The sequence below is a fragment of the Falco naumanni genome, chromosome 3 (genome assembly GCF_017639655.2).
Source record: "Falco naumanni isolate bFalNau1 chromosome 3, bFalNau1.pat, whole genome shotgun sequence".
NCBI classification, from domain to species: Eukaryota; Metazoa; Chordata; class Aves; order Falconiformes; family Falconidae; genus Falco; species Falco naumanni.
In genome coordinates this window covers 76681803-76703393 of record NC_054056.1, presented here as the reverse complement: position 1 = coordinate 76703393, position 21591 = coordinate 76681803, and the positions used below count along the sequence as shown (strand labels likewise).

The 21591-nt window shown below is 37.6% G+C and overlaps 1 protein-coding gene across 10 annotated transcripts in view; it reads left to right on the top strand.

Annotated features, from left to right (window-relative positions):
- The window catches only part of ASPH (aspartate beta-hydroxylase), a 123709-nt gene that overhangs the window by 68176 nt on the left and 33942 nt on the right, over window positions 1-21591 (top strand). For all 10 annotated transcript variants that reach the window (XM_040588679.1, XM_040588685.1, XM_040588684.1 and 7 more), the window contains 6 exons: window positions 6970-7058; window positions 9119-9205; window positions 12625-12775; window positions 13796-13932; window positions 19437-19535; window positions 20067-20156. In XM_040588679.1, coding sequence (XP_040444613.1) covers window positions 6970-7058; window positions 9119-9205; window positions 12625-12775; window positions 13796-13932; window positions 19437-19535; window positions 20067-20156 — 653 coding nt within the window. The remainder of the gene's footprint in view (window positions 1-6969; window positions 7059-9118; window positions 9206-12624; window positions 12776-13795; window positions 13933-19436; window positions 19536-20066; window positions 20157-21591) is intronic.

Sequence of the window (21591 nt, the reverse complement as noted above, 5' to 3'; positions counted from 1 at the left end):
CCATTACAAAGTATTATTCCCAGTTATTTCTGATACAATATTTCTACCAGTCTGTTCTGTATTACTTCGGACTTATGGTCAGATTTAATATATTTTTGCCATGTACTTACTAGTCATCGCTCTTTTTTTTATCCATCTTTTTTCCTTTGTTACTTCATTCAGTTGTTTTGGATGCATTTACTGCATTAATATAATTGGCTTACTTGGCATTTTACACAAGTTTCAAACCTTGTGTTTTGCTCGGTTATACAGGACTATACAGACATTTGAGTACATTTGTCTAGTAATTCTAGAAAAGTTTCATTCCTTAACTGTTATTTCTTTAGGCAGCTTTTTGCATTAGAAGTTGTATCAAGAAATTATATTTGCGTTATAATTCTGTGAATAAAATCAACATAGAAGTTGCAGAATGATTTGCCTTATGCTGTTTGTCTGGGCAGTTACTTAAAAGAAAAAGATCTGCTTCAGGTGAAGATTTACAGAACTTGATTTTTTTAATGTTATTAGCTTTTTGGTTTTACCGAAAAAGCTAGTAATAGCACCGGTAGTTGAGATTGCTTTCTGTCACAAGGTACTGTTCTTAATCACTTATAGCTTTTCTAAAATTATACCACTGACCTGAAATTTTTAGTTGGGAAAACTAATTTTGGAAATGCCTTTCTAAAAATTGATTTTGGATGTTTTCAAGGAAAAGATTTGGTAGTTTCACAAGATGTACTTTGCACTGATTTCTTTGATTTATTCCCCCCCTCCCCCCCAGTGTTTAAATGAAAAAGAGAAAAAGCTTTTATTGCAAACATAGTGTATTTATTTTTTTTTTCTTCTGCAACAGTGTGTACTAATAACAGCTACAAAATACTAGTTCATGCACGCATGTGCTGGCTAATAATTAGTGGAGGGATATTTGAGTTTGGCCACTAGATTTGGCTGTCCATCCCTTGCCCAGTCCCTGTCTGCTGCTGTATCTCTGCGTGTCTCAAAGTATATGGCATATTCTAGTCCAGACCTTTAGACCTGAGCAGGATTTCCTCTGATGCTGTTCCTTTGCAGCTCTGAGACTTTCTGTGAGATCAGGTCCTGAAAGGCCGGAATGAACCATTTCCTGAGTCTTTCAGTGTTCACGCTACTGGCTTCCAAACAGCCTGAGGGGGTAAGAGTTACATCTAACAGTCATGTCAGCGAGTGAGAACAACCTGGATGGGACTGTTACGGATCAAGACATCTGCATGTGGCTGCAAGTGCTGGTGTGGTGTCCAAACTGCATTATATACAGTGGTCATTGTACAGTCAATGGAGCCTTCAGCTAAGCACCTACTAGGCGTTTACTTCATGCTGAATTTGCTCCTTATGCTCCATTGACTGTACTGGCTAGATTTCTAAAGGTTACAGCAGGGTTTAGGTATTTACGCAGAGAGAACTAAATTTAGTTGCATTAATTTTAAGCTGTCACTGCACTGGTGACATTCTCCAAGTGATGACTAAATGGATGAACTTTTAGCTAGAGAGCAAAGAGCTGTGCCATCAGGTACTGCTGCTGAGCCAAGTAGTTGTACTGCTTCTTGCTCAGGCTGAGGTAGTTTGCAGGTAATCAACACGCTGCTGCATCATGTGTAGAAATAGGTGAGGTGTTTCTTGCAAGGCATGCTTATGCTCTGTTAGCACCATTTGATGTGGGGCACATGTAATTATGGGACAGCGGGGAGGCTTTGTCACTTGCAGACATCGTTCCTGGAGTCACTCTCATGACTGCTTATAGCCTTAATTATTTTCTGAAGTATGCAGCAGAGACTGAGAGTAGCAGTAGAGTAGATGGTCAGTAAAGGGGATTTGTGGCAAGAGAGTTTAGGGGAAAAGACCCTTGAAGAGAAGGGCATGCGCAACAAGTATGTGGAAGAAGAGATATCTAAGAACAAGCTGGGGATAAATAGGGAGAGCTGGGCCGGGGAACAGATTATGAGCAAGTGTAGAAATGAAAGGAAAGAAACGTGGTATGGCATCAAGGTTGAGAAGGGGAGAGGCTGGAGAAGAGGATGACAGGAGAAGGAAAAAGAAAGGTGATGAAAGGAAGCTTAATGGTTGAATAGATGCTGCAGAACATGAAAGCGTAATTGTTAGATAAATCAGATAATCTGCAACTGATCCATTTGTTTTTGAACTTATATTCTGTTGCTGGCTTAGTGCTAGGAGGAATCTGTCACGATGACTGGCACAGTGACCTTCTGGGGGAATTTCTTTAATTAACAAATGAGAGAATGAAAGTTCCCTGTGCGATTATAGTCTTGCCACTAAAGTGTATTGACATATAGCAGTGTATTACAGAGTATTACAGAAATGGTAGGAAATAAGACTAGGTGGGACTGTGAAGCTTGCTTTGTCTATCCTGTTGACCAAAGGCCTTATCAACTGCGCGCGTTGTTCCTGGCAGACACTCACACAGCTTGGTATTAAAGACTTCCAGTAATCAGAATTCTATGACTACCCTCAGTCATCTGTTCTTGCTCAGAGATACTAGTTCCAGATGTTCCAGCCAAATTTTCTACTCTAGGAAATTTCAGCCTTTTATTCCTTGTCCTGACTATGGTGAGATAGAAGATAATTTATTCTTTTCACCTCTGTAGCTACTTTTTAGAGTGTAATGTACTCCTCTTCCAGTTGCAAACTCTTTACTGCTACCTTCTTCCCTTTTGTTCTTGCTTGTTCAGGTTAAATGTTGTGTCCCCTCCTCACCCCGATAATTAAAGATGAAACAGTTTTTAAACCATTCTTCAAAAGTGATTCTATCACCTTTGATCATTTGGTTCTTTTCCTTATTTTTCATGTGATGTTCTTGTGGTCTGAAAGAGTATCTAGCAGTGCATTCATTATTTTTCAATCGATATTTATTTCTTTGTCATTTGTAGAAAAAGACTGTCACTCCTTTTGGTGATGACAAGGTGCCTTTCAACATAAAAACATAAAATATGCCGGGTATTTTCATTTTCATATGCCAAAATAGGTATATAAAATAGCCATTTCATCGTTTTTCATTGAATGACATGAGAGGCTATTAAGTTTACTGCACATTTAATACATTACCACTTCCAAAATATTTTCCTTCTCAGTTTTGTTTTTTGGGGTGTGTTTTTTTCCTTCTTCTTGTCATCTGTGTCTTAATACAGAAGGGACATGAGGTTTCTTGTTGTCACTGGCTGTTGTTTATTCCCCAACAGAAAGAACTAGCATGGAATTTATTGCAAGACTTCTTCCTAGTTTTCTGCTTTGGCAGCAGAAACCGTTTTCTCTGAGGGAGTCTTCAGCAGTCCTGTGTCAGCAATCCTAGGTAGAAAGCGTATCCATACATCCAAGGCCATTACTGAAAACCCTCAGTATTATTCTTGCAAGACCATAGTATGATATATAAAATAATTACTACCATTTTAATGCTCAGTCTTATTTGGACTACAAATCACCCTAGGAGTTATGTGACTCTGGACTACTTTAGCTATGTGGTGAAATCTGTAAGTCATTGCAGAAAAATGACGTGTTTTTTTCCTCTGAAAACAGATAAGTTAACTTCTTTGTAACATTGAATTTAATATATTGTGTCACATCTGCTAAAAGATTATTACACTAGAAGGGGGCAATGGGTAATTTATTAAAATACCCCTGCAGGGAGATGGCGGGCTTTCTGGTTAATACAGAGGTATGCTGGATGGTTACACTGAAAGCTCCCTGGTGAATTCTTTAACATAGGAGTAGAATGGAAGATGAAAATTATTGCTTGTTATATAATGTTTACTGGTTTATATTGGTGCCTAGCAGCTGAATAATATTTATGTTAACAGCTCCTTTCCAGCTTTTCATATTGATCTCCTGCTGGTCTAGAGCTGATATATAATTGTACTGAAAATGGATAGATAATACTTTTCGGTAATGGAGGGTAGCAAAAAGATTCTTCCAAGTCAGATATGAGGGGAAAGATGTCATGCCTTTGTGCCACAGACTGGTAAGATATTTCATTCTTTTTCTTCCGAACTGTTTCTGTGTCATCTCCTTGTAAATTCAAAGGCATTGTGGAAACTGTCCCACAGGCAGTGTGAGTTTCTTGGTGGGTGGGAAGGCTTCTTTCCTTGGCAACAGCGAGGTTCCTTCGGAGCAATGCTTACGGAGTTGGAGAAGGACCACACAACTGTATGTCTTTCCATGAATACTGAAAGTTAGAAAACTGACAGATAGCTGCTCGCTCTTACTGGCCAGTCTTGGATAGAGATCATCATTCATGCCATAAGAGCTGAGAACTGACATTTTAGTTGTGGTTTACATCGTTTGTTGTATATACAGCCTCCTACTTAGAGAACAGGAACAAACAAAGTGATTGGTGATGTCCAGATGGAAACTCCCCAGATGATGTGCCCAGAGGAATGGACATGGCTCAGTTTTCCTGCTAACAACAAATGACAGTCTCATATAGCAGCTGTGAGCTGAGACGATGTAAAAAGGAACTGTGATGGTATATTTTTAGGAAAAAAAATACAAAAAAACCTCACCACCACAAACCCCAACAAACCTTTTACATGTTAGGAATTGTTCTTTGCAGCCCCCCTGACATTATGTCAGAAACTTCTGACCATATCTGTTAGTCACTGTGGACTCAAGGTTCAGGGTGGAGGGATCCCTGCTCTCATGATGAGCGCTGGTTCTGTGGGTTTTGTTGGATTCAAGGGGTATGAAGATTTGGAACAGAGCCAGTGCTGTGCTCCTTAATCATTATCATCATTAACTGAATGAAAATGCAGTAAAGACATTGCTTTCTTATGAAATGGATAATATTAAAGTAAGACCTAGCAAGACTGGAATTGTCCACAGATTGAAATGCATTTCTACTATCTTTTCTATGGGGAATGAATAAAAGACATGAAAACCATCTGAATTGTTTAAAAAAAAAAAGAAGGCAACAAAAGATCTCTTTTGTCAGTTCAGTTCTGTGATAACTGCATTCCTTTAATGCATGATTGTGTGCTTGAGTGTAAATGCTTGATTTCAAGTCATAAGGTACAACGAGAACCTGAAGTGGTTAGGGGAGCTAAACTAGTATATTAAAGTATCTGTTTGGTGGTTTGTCCTGAAAAAGGAGTAAACTCCTGTGTGTCAGACAGTTTTTTCCTTCTTAACTTCTTGGTAGCTAATGCCTTGGAAAATTACAGTAATTTCTATTCTAACAAGGATCAACAGGGATACAATAATCCTAATGCACTGCTTCTTTAGTACCTTTCCTTTATAGATCTTAATACGTTTTTATATTTAAAGCTTCGTACAGCCTTTGTGAAAAAGTAAATGGAGTTTAGTAACGTAGCTTCAATCCTGCTTAAATTCTATTGCCCTCCTGCCCCTGAAAAGCAATAGCATCAGTTTAACTGTGCATACCGATGCTGCAGAATGGTTTATAAAGGTAATGTAAGAAAAACTCGCTCCGTGCAGAGCTGTCTGACTTCAGTGTTGGACATGGCAGCAGAAGTCTTACACGGAAAGAACCAGAGGTGGTCAAGGGTTTTTTTCTCATACAGAAGCAGTGCAGACTCATGAGGTCCTCTAATGCTTGGGTGGGCTTAGTGTTGGTTTAGCATTAACTAAGGCATTGGCCTTTCTCTGAGGTTTTAACACAGGCAAAGTGATTCGTCTACCGAAAGCTCTGTGTAGGCTCAGCATCTCAGAGAGAAAGTATCATTTACTGAATCATGAGCACAGCTTCCAGTAGCATGTGCTGGCTCTTGTCATTCCAAACAGTGCCTCCGAGGGCTTGGGAAGCAGAGTAAAAGATGGCCAGTTCCAGTACCTTGCTATCCAAAATACTTGCTACAGTATTGCAGCAGTCTGGTGATGTTAAGCTGTGTGGTGTTTGGGCTTAGCTTTACACATACCACTTACAGCATTCCCTGTTTAAACTTCTACAGAGAAAAAAACAATTTTACTTCTTTTCATTATATTAATGACTTATTGTCCATAGAGGGGGGGGGGAAGAACAATAATGCATAATTTAAGCAAACATATGTGCTTGTAATTACAGATACATGTAAGTAGCAGTTACTTGTATCAGCTAATATATATTTTTTTCCTTACGTGTGTCAGAAAACGTTGAGGTCTTTTGTGTTTGTTTTTTTTTTTCTAATGAAGTGTAAAAGCAAAGTTTAGCTATAGCAAATGTGGAGAAAAGCAGTTATCTGTTGTCATATTCTTCAGTAGTGTGTTTGCATTTTTTAACACCTGGTTTACTTAATGCAACCAAATAGACGTTGTTTGAGACTGAACTGCTATGAAGTAAATAGCTGTTCAAGTTGTCACGGTTTGCTTAAAATGCATTTGAAGCAAATTGACTTTACACAATTTACTTCAAGACTGGTTTGCTCCATACCGCCGCTGCTCTGCTACTGTGTGTTAGCTTGCTAAGCTGTGGACCACTTGAAAGAGGTTCAGACATTTCAGTGTTAAACCTGTTTTCAGCAGGAAGTTGGACAACATGACTTCTGAGTCCCTCCTACCCTGAGCAACTATGATTTCTATCAACTCTTTTAATTGCTTTAGACAAAGAAGTAGATACACATATATAGGCACAACTTTAGAAATTACTGACATGTCCCGGTAGTGATATTTTTCATAATAGCATATAAACGTGGAAAAATAACAGTTCTCTCTGTTCTTCCATGTCAATTGCACTATTTGGAAAACAGTCGACTATATGAGATGAAAAATGCTTTATCAGAAACTTGCCTGCAAACTTACAGAGTCTGAACGACTGAAGATTGGTTTTGTCATACAGAAGTCTGTGATTGTAATAAGTACAAAATCAATTTCTTGTCAGTGTGTCTTGAAACTGCCTTATTTGAAACTCATGCACTTTACCAGCACAGTACTGGTTGCTAGTTAAATGTTACTTCAAACAATTGCTGTGAAATACAGAAGTAATGAACTGTGTGTTTTTAAAATCTCTTCTAGCTAAAAAGAAGAAGAAGCCAAAGCTCTTAAACAAGTTTGATAAGACCATTAAAGCTGAACTAGATGCTGCAGAAAAACTACGTAAAAAAGTAAGTTTTGAATGATTTGCTCAGGACTGTAGACAGTGGGCAAAAATGAATAAAATAAAAATTAACTTAGGAAAAGGGAGAATTACTTTTAGATTACTTCCTGTGAAACTAACTTTTTAAAATTAAATATTCAACGCATGTTTGTCCTGCAAGTTTCATTTCTGCTGGATAGTTTATCTTAAATTTTTTGAAGTCACAAGTGTATGTCTGTTTTAGGTATGTTTGCCCACATTTAACCTTGAAAATATTTAGCTTAACTGTTGAGTTCCTATCATCAAAAAACTGCTTAAATTAATCACATGGAACAGGGTTAGTTCTGTCCTGTCACTGTTGTCCATTTGAGTACTGAAGTCAACTACTACCATATCGAGAACTTCAATAATATAAGCATGTTAATACGGATCTCGCAGTAAGCGTTCATGTGTTTCGTGAACGTCAGGTAGAAATCTTTGTGGTCGGCATTGTTTCTGTGGGATTCTCTGAGTGTCTGTCCTCCCATACAGCTGTTTAGAGCATGAAGCAGATGTTCCTGCTTCTCATCAGTGGCTGCAAGACCTCAGCATCAATCAGTCAATTTTGGTAGTTCTGAATTCAATAACTTGGCTATGAAAAACAAACAAACAAACCCAACAATAAACAAAAGCTCTTCAGTCACTCCTCTGATAACTTCTAATTTTATTTTTTCATTGGAATGTTTCATAAAACAAGACCTCTGCAGAGATGGCCCTTTTCCAGATGTGAGGTTAAATAGCAAAGCAAGACTATGTGACCATTAAAAATGAGAGTCCTTAAGTCTTTTGGATGTAAATCTTGTAAAAACTCTGTTATGCTTCACAGACAGTCCTAGCGCATGGAGAAGAACTACAGGTCTTTGTTGTACCCTGGATTCAAGATACGCTATCCTCAGTATAGTACAATAAAAATTATCTTCATCATTGCAGGTGTAGGATTATTCTTGATTTTCAGAAGACTGACTGTGCAGTTTGAGCTTTACCTTGCCATCTGTGCAGCCCCAGAGTTCCTGTAGGTCTGTGATGGGGCTTCGAGGGCTACTACATAGAGAGCGCTAACCTCCGGCTGCCACTGCTGCTGCTCTTCACTAGGAGCCTTCTTTATATGTTAAAATACAAAAATAGAAAGCATTTTCATGCTTTTTATTGCTTAAACAATTGGTTGATCAGAGAACGATATAACAGAAAGTTTTGGTGAGCCTATGGGGTCAGTTGACTGACTCAGATTTTCCTGCCTGTGTCTTTTGCCGAGTTGCAGACGATCATGCTTGTCTGCATATGAAATTAGTAACAAACCAGGCATATGTAATACTTGAAGACAGCAAAACAGTTGTGTATAACAGTCCACTCATATTTATAAAGCTGTAAGAGCTGGAAGTGGCAGCAAGATCTGGTGCCAGATTTTGCCAATCAGTGCTTAGCTCCTGCTTAATGGTGCAGCTGGTTCTTCTCAACTTCTGTCCCTACTTGCTAATCAGCATCAATCATGGGAATGCCATAGTTACATTTGGGCTTTGTATGCAACAGGGAAGAGACACAGGGCGCATAAGGTGTCCTGAGGGACATGGTTGTGCAAAACGTTTGGAGGAAACAGCCATACAGTGTGGATGAGTCTACAGTATTTCCCCGAGAAAAACTATAGTTACCGTACTGTTCAATATGTGAGGTATGCAGAGAAGAAATTTCTGCGTATGTCTAGAACTTCCTTTATATTCTTTGTTACATCCAGTTTGGATTTTGTTATTAGCAATAACAGGTTATTGTCATCTCAACATTTTTTCAAGTCAGCAAAGGCAAAGTGAGTAAAATAAAACCAAAGCTATTCACTTTAACCATGGAAAGTAGATAATATTGTTTCATAAATAATGACAATTAATTTCTCTTAAATAAGCAGGCAATGCCACCAAAAAAAATGACCGAAAACTGTTGATTCAGTCTGCATTTTTTCTTTTCTTTTTGTTTTTAAATTGGGGAAACTAATGTATTAGGTCATGCATCCTTCAGCATTTTTATTAGATAGAATTGCTGATAAGTATCTCCACTTTCCAGGGAAAAGTTGAAGAAGCTCTAAGGGCCTTTGAAGCATTAGTGAATCAATATCCACAGAGTCCTCGAGCAAGATACGGGAAAGCACAGGTACTAAAATAAGCCATAAATGTTTAAAAAGATGAAATAAACCTTTTTTAACAATAGAGTTCTAAACCCCAGTCAGACTTTATTTATAATTTTATGGATGTTACCTAGGGAAAAAAGAATTATGTGATCTGTCATATTGTATCTCTTTCATTCATAGAATCACTTAGGTTGGAAAAGACCTCTAAGAATCGAGTCCAACCATTAGATAACAGCTATCAGAAGATAACTATGTCATTGCAGGTAGCTAGCACACATGTAGGGTTTGGTGGCTTTGGTTTGTTTCCTTTTTTTTAGATCATTGTGAAAATATCCCCATCCCCACTCCTAGCACCACATGCCTTTCTACCAGAACACATATAAAATGATTAAATGTTTCCCAATCCGTCATCATCAAAACAAATTCTTTTCCTCTTTATGCCATTTGAACAAGAAGTCCTAGGAAAAAGGATATAAAACTAAGCAGCATTGTAGTATTCATTGACCCTGTCCTTCCCCAGTTACTTTGGGAGCTTTTCTCTAACTTTAGTGGGAAGTATTGTAAATAACACAAAACTAAAATATGTCCTGTAGATCTCATGAAAACTGTCAGACAAATGATAGGAGATAAATCCCAACTGCAGGGGCAATAGGCAGAACCTGGCTATTACATACTGTTCGCTGCAGCTGGTACATCAAAGCATCAGTCAGCTCAGGGCTAAAGGCTGCTTTTTGCTTAGTGGCAATAGGGAAGAGGATTTTGAGTTTTTATAGAGAGAGAATGTTAAAGGAACTGAGTAGTTGGGGTTTTGTTCATGTGGAGTGAGTTGTGTTTCAGGTGTTCCCTCAAAAAAAAAAAAAAAAAAAGCATCAGAAAATAAGCTCTTTGTTCATAATAATTTTGAGCTGTGTTGAGATGTCTCAGAATAGAATAATCCTTGTATTTTTTGTAAATAGTAGGATAATCCCACTGCATTAGGTGTAATAAAAGACTGCTTGAACTCATGCTTTACTCATACAAGATGCGTAAAGTGAAGCCTTCTCTGTAGAAGGAAATTAGGCTGTTACACAATTAATGAGGTGCTTGAATTGGAGTCACAACCAGTTTTCACTTGGTTAATAATAGTCATGCTAAAACCAAGGCCATGATTATCCAAAAAACTCCCACACAAGCACTTGATACACAGCAGACCAAATACTTCAGTGCTCTGTGTGAGGGACAATCTGCTGAGCTATTTGCCTTCTTATGGTAGGAGACCACTTTGGTTCATACAGGTAATGGACTCAACTCTGTTAAGTTACACTTTTAATATTTACTTTTTTTTATGAAACTGCTTGTTATATCTAAGAGAATAGGCTTCCTGCCTCCTCATTAGCTCACTGCTTTTAGGGAGGACGGCAGATCACTGAAGCCAGCTGTGAAGCTTATTCTCTTTCAGAATTCCCCACTCAGTGACACGATTTCATTTGTCCCGTTCCAATTTATAGTCACCACCTACTACTTTAGTAATACTTAAAAGGTCATAGAGACCATGATCTGAAGTCATAACATTTCCTGGGATTGTATAAAAACAACTATAAATTCATTTCCATTTTCAGTAGCCTTTCTTAGGCTCATAGTAGTCTTTTTACTCATTATGACAAATGACAGCTTTCTTGAGTCCAGTATCTATAAGTTGAAGCTGTTTGCATGAATGGGAAAATCATGGGCTTCACTGACAGATGGATTGTTCTTAGGATTTACATTGTAACATAGCATTACTTTCAAATGAGTATTTATGCCAACATGACATGTTCAAATTTGCTGTTTTTCATCACTAACTAAAGGTAAAACTGCAGAGAAGGGTAAGGGTAAAGGCCAGAAATTCACTGTAAGAGTGTGCTTCTCCATTTCTATGAACCAGCATTACATCTAATTTTGTAGATTCAGTTTCTAATAAGACATGAGGATTCATTTTTCTGGATCTTTTAGTAGCTTTAAAAGGCAACTGTTTTCTCCAAAATTCTGCAAAAGATTTCATAGTTAAAGTGGTTTTCAGAAATATGAGCAATTCCTGATTTGATTTCTGGAGCTACTCTTAGGCCGGGTGAAGGATATTCCACAGAAATTGTTAACGACTTTCAAGGCTGAAAAGAACAGTAGATAGGTCTCAAACCTTCTTATAGGATTTATAGCATCTATACTGATGAATTTATGCAGATTTTATGTTGACAATTTTTACCGCCTCTTTTTTTTTTTATCTTTTACTATTCTTGGCCCTGCTATTCCCTCAAAAAAAGGAAAAACAAATTTCCTAGTGAATGCACACCAGAAAAAGAAATTACTGCTTAAAACTGGTTTCTGAAGTTACCTTTGAAAGCTGTCTGATCAGCTGTTTGGCTGAGTAACCATATTGTTTAGTATTTCCCATACTCAAATTTAAAGTAGCTCAAGGAAAAAGGTAAAGGGCTAGTGCAAAACGATTCCAGATACTTACTACAACATATACACCTAACACAGTTGAAGCAGTTTCATTTAATGTGTGTGATTGATACAGCAGTGAGTTTATATAGATCAATAAGAGCTGCTGCACCTGCAGTGCTTGCAGTGCATCTACACCTCACTCTGCTAATTGACTTAAGAAAGAACGTAAGCCAATAAAAACAGAAGTATCTGGGAAGAATGCATGAAACACCTGAAAATGCATGTTGGTATAACTAATTAAAAGTAATGCTTTAAAAATTCAGCATTTGAGATATAATCTTATTTTTTTCAGCTGTGGAAACAAATTATGAAAATTCCATACCACATGTGAAATCTGCTGTAGCTTCCATTAGCTTCACCGAAGCTGTAATTTTACAGTAGAGATCTCGTATCCTTCGGTTTGTTCCTGAACTTGATGAACAAACTTTTAAGTTCTGCAGGAGTCGTAGGGTAGATATTCTATCAACATATGCAAGAGTAAAGCTGATTCCTAATTAGCTTTCTAAGAAAGAGTATGAATAAATTTGTGCGAGAATATAAGAAAGAATTGTTTATTGTGTGTTTTGATCTGTGTGTTGCTGCCAGTGTGAGGCTTGGTATGCAAATAAACCATAGGCAACAATTTACATTTTGTCTGTATTATTATTAAAACAGATGGTTTAATTTATTTTCCAAAGCAGAAATTATGAATTCTACAAATGAAATCTGTTCTAATGTATGTTTTAGATAAAAATCTTCTCCTGCTTATACTTTCAGACAGTTGGCAGGAAACAAGAATTAACAGTAATTCTAATCTGCCTTACCATAAAGAACAACCAAATCAGTGTTTCATTGTTATGCCAAAATTACATAGAGTGAAGATAATTCTTAAATTATTCCCATATTCTAACAATTGCAGTTTGCCTTTTAAGAAAACAAAGTTATTTTTAAGACTAATGGATTATATGTGTTCTAGTAATGTTTTTTTGATTCTTTCTAGTCTGAAGATGACTTAGCTGAGAAAATGAGAAGTAATGAGATGCTGCAAAAAGCTATCAACACCTATGATGAGGTGGTTAGTCTGCCAAATGTCCCTTCAGATCTGATAAAACTGAGCTTGAAACGAGAAGCAGACAGACAGCAGTTTCTTGGTAAGATTTGAGGGTGATGTAAAAATTGTGGAGGTTGTGTGAGCAAGACTTTCAAAAGATTGCTAAGGAATTAAAAGTGCTGATTCTATGGAATTTTTGGTAGGACTTGTGTTCCCAACCTCTTAATTGCTTTTGAAAAAATATTTTAAAATTCTTTGAATTCCTTGTATGATAATAGTGGCTGTTGACAACAGCACACTGGGGGCTATGAGAAGCTATGGGAGGTGGTCAAAAATTTTTATTGTCAGAGAAAGAAGAAAGTGTTCTTTTTCTGCTGAAGCTGAGGGAAATCATGAGGAAATTGATGGCATGCACAAAGTAAACATACCCAGAATAAACTTTACGTAAACACAGAGAAGAATGGAACTGAGCTCAGGGATAACATCTGAAAGTTTAGATCTCAGTTCTGTGATGGATGGGAAATGCTCATAAGTATGAGGCACAGTCGACTTTGGTGGAGAAAAGTGTTCTGTTCCCATGAGCAGGATTTTAGTATCAACTTGTTTTGACCTTGCTGTTTCTCAGCAAGACCTCGTCCAGGAAGTCAAGGAATATACTTAATTTTAAGCACATAAAGCATGATTAATTTCATAATGGAAACATACTAGCACCGTTGCCTAACACTAGAAATGCATTTAATTACTCCATCAATTAAGGCTAAGTTTATTTTGATATGTTTGCCTAGTTTTGTTAAGTACTTTTGACATTTGTGTATGAGAGTAACGGAAGCTTAAATATTTCTGCTACACTGCGAAGGGTTCTCCACTAGAGGCTACCATAACACTGCATCACACGCGTTCGCAGCGATTTCCTTGCACGGCTGCACCCCCGGTGACAACCAAGCAGCTGCATGTACTGTCTGCACACATTTTTTTGTCCAAGTCCTGCTTCTTGATCGTTCATGAAAGTGGACCACTTGGCTCTGATTTGGGTTTTCTTCGATGTTGTGTAAGCGTCTTACTAGTGTTACTCGTATTAATGTTACTCATAATGTAATTAAGTCTTGTTTCATCGAATTAGGTCGCATGAGAGGTTCCCTGGTTACTCTACAGAAATTAGTTCAGCTGTTTCCCAGTGATACTTCATTCAAGAATGACCTTGGTGTTGGTTACCTCTTGATAGGAGATAACAGCAATGCCAAGAAAGTATACGAAGAGGTGAGTTTCCATTCCAGCCAAGTAAAATAACTATTTGCATTCATATGTTCATTCTAAAGTTTGCTTGCTTTTAACTTTGTTAGTTGTTAAACATTTTGCATGTCGGGTTATGAAGGGTTAATATAGATACGATTTTTTTTTCTAGTGCAGTTCTTAATTATATTCTAATTTTAATTCAGGTTTCATGATGTTGTCATACTAAATGTTTTTCCTCATAGAGAAATGCAGATGTTTTTCATATGCTTAATAGTATTTGGTTTTCTTACACCTTCTGGTAGCCAGGTTTGGAACACATTGACAAATCGTATAGATGTAATGCACAGTACAAAAAAGGATGTCTTTTCCACAAGACAAGGAGAGGAGAAGTAAGCCTGTTTCTTTACAGCAACACTGTCTCTAATTGTGTGATGAAGCAGTTCCGTACTCACACAGCTATTTAACCTTGGGTTTTTCATGATTTTTACAGGCAGCCTAAATTCTGTTTTTCTTTCATGATGCTTGTAGTGTGAACTGTTCATTGGAGTTATCTCCCTATATAATACTATGGTTATCAGGCTGGGGAAACTTCACTGCCAGGAAGGACCACCACTCTGCTCCTGTGACCTAGAAACCCTGTTAACATCTGGAAAATTCTGACAGATGTGGAGCTTGGCATTACTGGTAGAGCACAAGCTGTCAGCACCTGCTCAGAGATGATCATGTTGATGTTGGCCCACATGTTGCAGTGCTTGTTAATTACAGGTGTGGTACAGTAATTGGGTAGTTATGTAGACTGAAGATGAGTCGGCATGATTGGTGCCATTTCCTGAGAATAAAGGCCCAGTTTTCCATCAGAATAAAGGCCCAGTTTTCCATCGCCCGCATCTGGGAGTCTGAGGGAATTTTCATCTCGGGTCGTTTCTCAAAGAGAAGGAGAATGTTCAACATCATGGTTAGAAGGAGGAGCCAAACCCTTGTAATACCATCTTTTTTTTTCTCTCAGGTTCCATTGGTAGTCAGATATTGTGAGAATCGTGTTTGCTTTGCTACTTTGGCTACTTTGTAGGTTCCTCCATAAAACATTTCTGTTTGATAATTTTTGGCCTGCCTACAGAATTTCTCAGAGGATTGGAAACATCAGCTTTTAAAGATAGAATATATTAACCAAACATGCTTCTCAGGCTGCAAGGAACTCAAAAGCATACTCCTTTTGGGCAAGATTTTCCTTTGCAATTTTTCAGTATTTTGCTGCAAACAATATAGTTGTTAGAATTTCTCAGTATCAGTAATCACAGGACTTCTTATAAATGGAAGAAGGTAATGAGTTTGTTATATAATTCCTTTGATATTGAGTTTCATATACTTCAGAAGTGTATAATGCTCTGATTAAGAACAGATACGCAAAATAAGATCTGGCCTGGTTTTAATATATTATTTTCCATGCTTCCATAGACTTTATCCAGTGTAATTACTCTGTTTTGCAGTTCGCTAACTACTGAAATAGAAAAGATCATAGTGATGTTCTGTCCTTGTAAAAGAGCAACAAATAAATACCTTTTAAAAGGAGTTGGATTTATTCTTTTTAAAAATCGTGTTGGTTTTGTCCAATTTCTGGCTAGTCCTCGGCTGAATTGCAACACAGCAATGTGATTTTTTTTCTCTTTGTTGTAATTCGGGATAAATTTACATGAAGAATTTTAAGAAAGGAAACTTAGCCAAAGAAACAGGGAGAATCTCATGTGTACCTGCTTTTATTCTTTGTATACTGAAGGCTGCTTACATGATTTTGGGCAGATTGCTTAGGTGCCATATGGTCTGCTCTAGAGGGCTTCGCTCATCTGTTGCAATGCATATTTAAAAAGTGATTGGCATATGGTTTGGAGTTCCTATCATAGGTGCTGAGGTTCTGTGCGTAGTCAATAAAGAGAGGGGCCAAACCATGAAGAGTGATTCTGTGGGCCTGCAGAAGACATCTTCCTCTTCCCATGATTTTTGAAAAGCCTGGGAAACTTCTGTAGTGGGATCAAATCTTTCTCACTAGTGTAGCACAAATCAATCATTTTATAGAAAAACATGAGGGAGCACAGACAGAGTGTGAACTCAGTGCTGCACAGTAGATGCCTCCAGTATTTTTGAATCTTGGGTTCAGGTTCCCACTGTAAGGATGTTCATACATTTTATTCAAGGGTTCTTTAATGCAGAAGGCATGGATACCTAGGAAGGGAGAGCAGAGGGCAGGACGCATCCCCAAGAGAACATTTCCCTTGTTTGACTACAGGCTCCGCTTTTTGCTGATTCCCCTTAGTTCCCATTCTTTTCTTCATGGTTGTCTAATTTCTTGTGTACGTGGTACTTGTTTCTGCTCCTCAGGCAAGTTCCCAAGCAGTTGAACACTCCTGTATAGGAGAATCTGGACTCCAAATTTCCCATTTTCTGGGAATCTGCTAGACTTTTGGGCAAAGGTACCCATGTCCTTCTTTGCTTCCTGCTGTAACATTTTGATCTTACGTTAGTGTTATCAGTCTGTGTTGAGCACATGGAACCAGCTAGACCCTTCACAGACACTGTCCCCTACATTGGGATTAATGTCTGTACCATTTCAGACCAGACTGACTACCTTGCATCATCTCCAAGAACTGAATAGATGCCCAAGGAGTGTATTAAATCTTCCTGCTTTACATTTAATAGCTACTTTATTTATTTTTCATTCAATTATTATTTTTCATTCAATTATTATTTTCCAGTCCAAGTTTATTATGTCTTAGCAGCTGTTGAAGTGTTAGTCACATTTTTATTTTGTAAATCTTAAATAGGATATGTTCCTTCTTTTAGCTACAGAAGCAATGTGTATAAACACTGAACTTCCGATCAAGAGAGTTTTGTAATTACAGCTGTAGTGTAGTATAGTCTAACCAGCATGAAATACACTTTCCTGTTATGCATTTGCCAGAATTTATGCTGAACCACAGATGGAAAATGGTGTCCAACTGGAGAGGATTTCAGTTTTGCTGCTAATATTAAAGCATTTGCTTTTGAACATTACACTTAGGGACACAAAAACGTAACGTTAAAAGTAGTCCTAGCAGAATTTAGAGCTATTTTTGTTTTCAAAGATCTACAGATTACGGTAAGATACAGGGGGAGAGAACTTTATAAGACCGGTTACTCTGCTAATAGCACTTTTCCTGCCTGCCATGCTGAGGCATGTCTGCATGGCTCAGTGCATTATGCAGACACACATAAGCCAGCTCTAAGCTATCTCAGGTACCAAAAGCAGAATATCCACATTAACACAGTACTCTTCCCTGGCTAATTAGCCATTGATAGCCCCAGAGGTTAATTTCTATATTCATGATTAATATTTAATGGACTATGAGCAGTTTAGTAAAACTTATTTCTAAACATAATTAATATTGCATGCAGCAACAGCAACAGCATAATACAATTTACATTAAATACTTCCAGTGTAATTTCTGCTGATTGTATCTCTTCACTTCTCTTTAGGGGCTCTGAATGTAGATCATGTCTTAATGCAACTCGGCGTAGTTTAAATGAACCATAATACAGAAAATTCTATTCTGTCTTAATTAATCAGATAGCTTTATCCTATAGTTAAAGGAACAGTAATGAAATTATATGGCTAATAAATATTTCTGTCAGTCATTTTATTTCACCCTGCAGGTACAGATTCTTGGTTCAAAATAATTATCCACAGAATGCTATAGTTAAAAGGCATGTAAGATGCATAAGGTGGTGGTGTGTTCTTATACTGGGCATTAAGCTCATCTTCACTATGACTTGCCAGGTTCACTTTGTGCTAATAGTATGTCATATTATGGACTTCACACTGGATCTCAAACTGACTCTTCCTTCATAGTAGCTCTTTTCTGCAAAAAGAAGTGAAATACTGATATTTTTAACTCACTCATTTTATGCCCACATTGCACTGATTTTGGTTTTGCTTAGATATGGTTTGTACATAATGGGGTTTGAAAAGGCAGAGAAATTGGCCCAGAGAACTTGTTATGGTTTTGCTTGTAATTATTTTGATTGAAAAATTAGGTTAGACAGTGACTGGAAAAGGCAGAGGGAAGTGGCTATAATGTATGCAGACATTTTATCCATGGCATAAGCCTAGTGGCTTCAGAAATGGATTTAGACAAGAGAAGTTGCTCATCTGTCCATTGTTTTGTACTTAGCGGCTGCGCTAGGCATTCAGCAGGTATCAGCCTCTGTAGCGCACTGACTGCCAGGCTCCCGTGACCATCCTCACAGACGGGGGTTCTCTCCCGATAAGACCGTCCACCCTTGTTTTGGGGAGAGAAGAGGTGTAACAAGATTAACTAGACTGTGATTGGTATCATATACAGCTACAAACGATACTGAGTATATACATCATAGAAGCATGGAGGTGGAAAGTAGATCCAGACATTCTCTAATGTCCCCCTTGGCTGAGGCAGAACAAATGCACTTAAGTTGTCTCAGTAATGTTGGGGTTATATGTTTCAGAACTCACGCCAGCCACCTTCACACCTCCTTTCCCCGGAACACTCCCCCATACACTGATCCTTTCCTACAGCTGTCCCTGTACTCACAAATCTTTCTCTTGCACAGTCCCGCACTTCTGGATATTTGTCTGAGTTTTCCATTCTGCCAAAATTAAGCTAGGTTATCACGTTATCACTGAGTACATTATTCGAATCTTGTTCAGGATATAAAATCTTTTAGCATAATTTAGCACACTTGGTCTGGGTCAAAGAGTGCAGTGTTCAACTATAAAAGAATAATTTATCCATCGCACCTTCTAGTGTGAAAGCACATTGAATCACTACTGCATTAGACCTTGCGTTACCTTCTTTCTCCTGGCCTGGAAAGCTCTTCCAGAGAGCACTCCGGTTTACCATTATGCTGCAAATGCCCTTTGTGTTTCAGGGTTTGCACAGTCCCATTGAATGATGCAGGCTCTATTTTACAGCATCTTTCTAAATTGCGGTCATTATGTTTTGCAGGAGAGTATATTTTCTCTTTCTAAGACTAGTTTGCCACGAGTAGAAACCTATCTAATTTTAAACTATTTCAGGTATATTTCTACACGATGCTTCCCCTGACTGTGCTGTAGACTTTTTCAAGAGCAGCTTCCTTCCTTCAGATTAGTCAAACCTGGGATAGGTAACTTTTGTTAATGAATGATGTTAATTCGGTAATGTAGCATGCTGTACCTCAAGAGAGAGGGTGGAGAAGCACAGACAACTGAAAAATAAAGTAATTTAAAAGAGAGAAAAGAGAAGGAAAAAAAAAGATAATTTAGTTGGAATAATTTTACTTCTGAGACTTTGGAGTTTGGCTTGTAATAGGCTTTTCTGGAGAAGTTCAAAAGTGAATAGGAAAAAGAAAGTACAGCCAAGTATTTATCTGAGTCGGTGATGGAAGAAGATCTCATTGCATCACTAAACAGTAATATGTGCACAGGTTTATTAATTTGCGTAATCCATATGTGCATACTTAATTAATTTGCTTTCAAACAGGTTCTAAGCCTGGCTCCAAATGATGGCTTTGCCAAAGTACATTATGGCTTCATCCTGAAGGCAGAAAACAAGATAGCAGAGAGCATACCCTACCTAAAGGTATTTTTCTTTTCTTACCTACAGTAAATGTTTTACCAGTAAAAAATGGAATATATAAAATGTGTCAAGCTAAAAGCATACTAATTACAAGTCACAGTTCAAGCTACTTGTTTGATTATATTGCTATATCACTGCCTATGAACTGGGATAAACTTATGCGTTGAGGCTCATCAATTCTTAAACATCGAAGTATTTGTTTTATTAGTGGTTACCCTAAGTACACAGCTGTGAGACTCAAATTGTTTTGAGGTTGGCAGTATGTGCAAACTTAAAGTTCTTGAAAGATCCAAAGAGGGCTTGTGTATACTTCTGAGTGTTTGGGGAGAAAATACCACAAAATAAAACCTTCATCCAGCTTTCTAAAATGCTTGCGTGTGTATTTATAGGGTCAGGGGCAAATGTCCATTTCTGAATACACCTCTGTCTTGGGGGATCTGGGGGGAGAGGCCATGGGATTTGGAAAACTGATAACACTTCTTAATGTTTTTTTACTGAAGTATTGTATTTTTATTTATTTGGCTTTTTTTTAAGGAAGGACTTGAGTCTGGTGACCCTGGCACAAATGATGGACGCTTTTATTTTCATCTGGGTGATGCCTTGCAGAGAATGGGAGACAAAGACGTATGCATTTAATATGTTCTTGCTTTAAAGTCTAAACCTCTGAAAGACTGCAAAATCCAGAAAAACCTTTAATGATAGGCACAGTGTGGAAAACATGAGTGGTTCCATTGCAACAACAATCCAGCATATGTGTGTAGAGGTCAAGATGAGCAACAGCAAAAAAAATCTGCCATTGGATGGCAATACAATTTCTTAGCATCCCTTGCTTTAGAACTGAGCTAAATATTTGAAGCTTGCATGGGGCAATTGGAGCTAAGGGATCAAAATTTTTTCAAAAATTCAATGAAGGTGTTTTTAGAGTCTGTTTTATGCTTCTACCACTTGCAACAAAGATTTTATCCAGAGTTAAAAAAACCCCAACAACAGTTACATGCATATCACTGTATAAAAGTTCTCTCGTAGCTCTGGTGTAATTGTGTTTTGTAAACCTACCTTCTTTCCCAAAGTGACCTTAAGCACCAATGAGTATCTGATAAAAGAAGACCGTGGACCGTGAGGGGACTGAATGTGTGACCTGTTTTATGGTATTTGTTCAATAATTAGCAAACAGATCAGAAAAGAAGAAATTTGTGCAAGAAATCTGTTGTGTGCCCAGCAAACATAATCATATGCCACTGGAAGCCATAAGTGTTTCTAATTTGTTAATTTAAAACAAAATTTCATTTAAAAGCATGAATTAACACTACTGTTATGGTAGGGGGGAGCAAAGGGCTTTTGTTGAATACTTACTAGTAATGAATTTTACTAAGGGCGTGAATTTAAAAACAACAACAAAAACCCCCATGCAACTTCCTAGGTAGGAAATGTGAAAAGAATAAGAATAAAAAAGCATAATGGAAATAGCTATCAAAATCACTAAGTCACTGTTTTTTAATTAGTTATCTTGTAATATGTCTGAAATATTTGTACCAAAAATACTATAAAGAATGCTGACCCTCTTGAGTACCTTGGCCCAGTCAGTAGGCGGTTCTCCAATATGATCTGTAGGCAGGTGGACTATAATGGAGCCGATCTGTGCGATCTTTCTCAAGCCTAATTCATCAGGTTAGCTTTATTTTTTATAAATCATGGAACTTTTATTAAAATACTTTATACATGTGGTAGACCTAGAACATTGAAATGTAATAATACCTGAATTTTTTTAAGTTAGATTGCCTTCTCTGAAATATCCTTCCAATGAGGTTTTTTTTTTAACCTAGAAGTTCATTTACAAGTAAGAATTAGTTGGCCTCATTTTACACTTAAACACATGCACACATGTGCGTATACACACTCAGAATGTTCTTCTACTCTCTTTTTCTGTCTTACTCTCTGTCCTTCTCTCAACAGAAAACCAAAAAGGAAATCCCTGTATGCTTCTGTGGGATATTCTGGGTTGAATGGTGGAGTGTAGAGCATCTTCATTACAATGTTTGACTAAAGATACCACACAGAT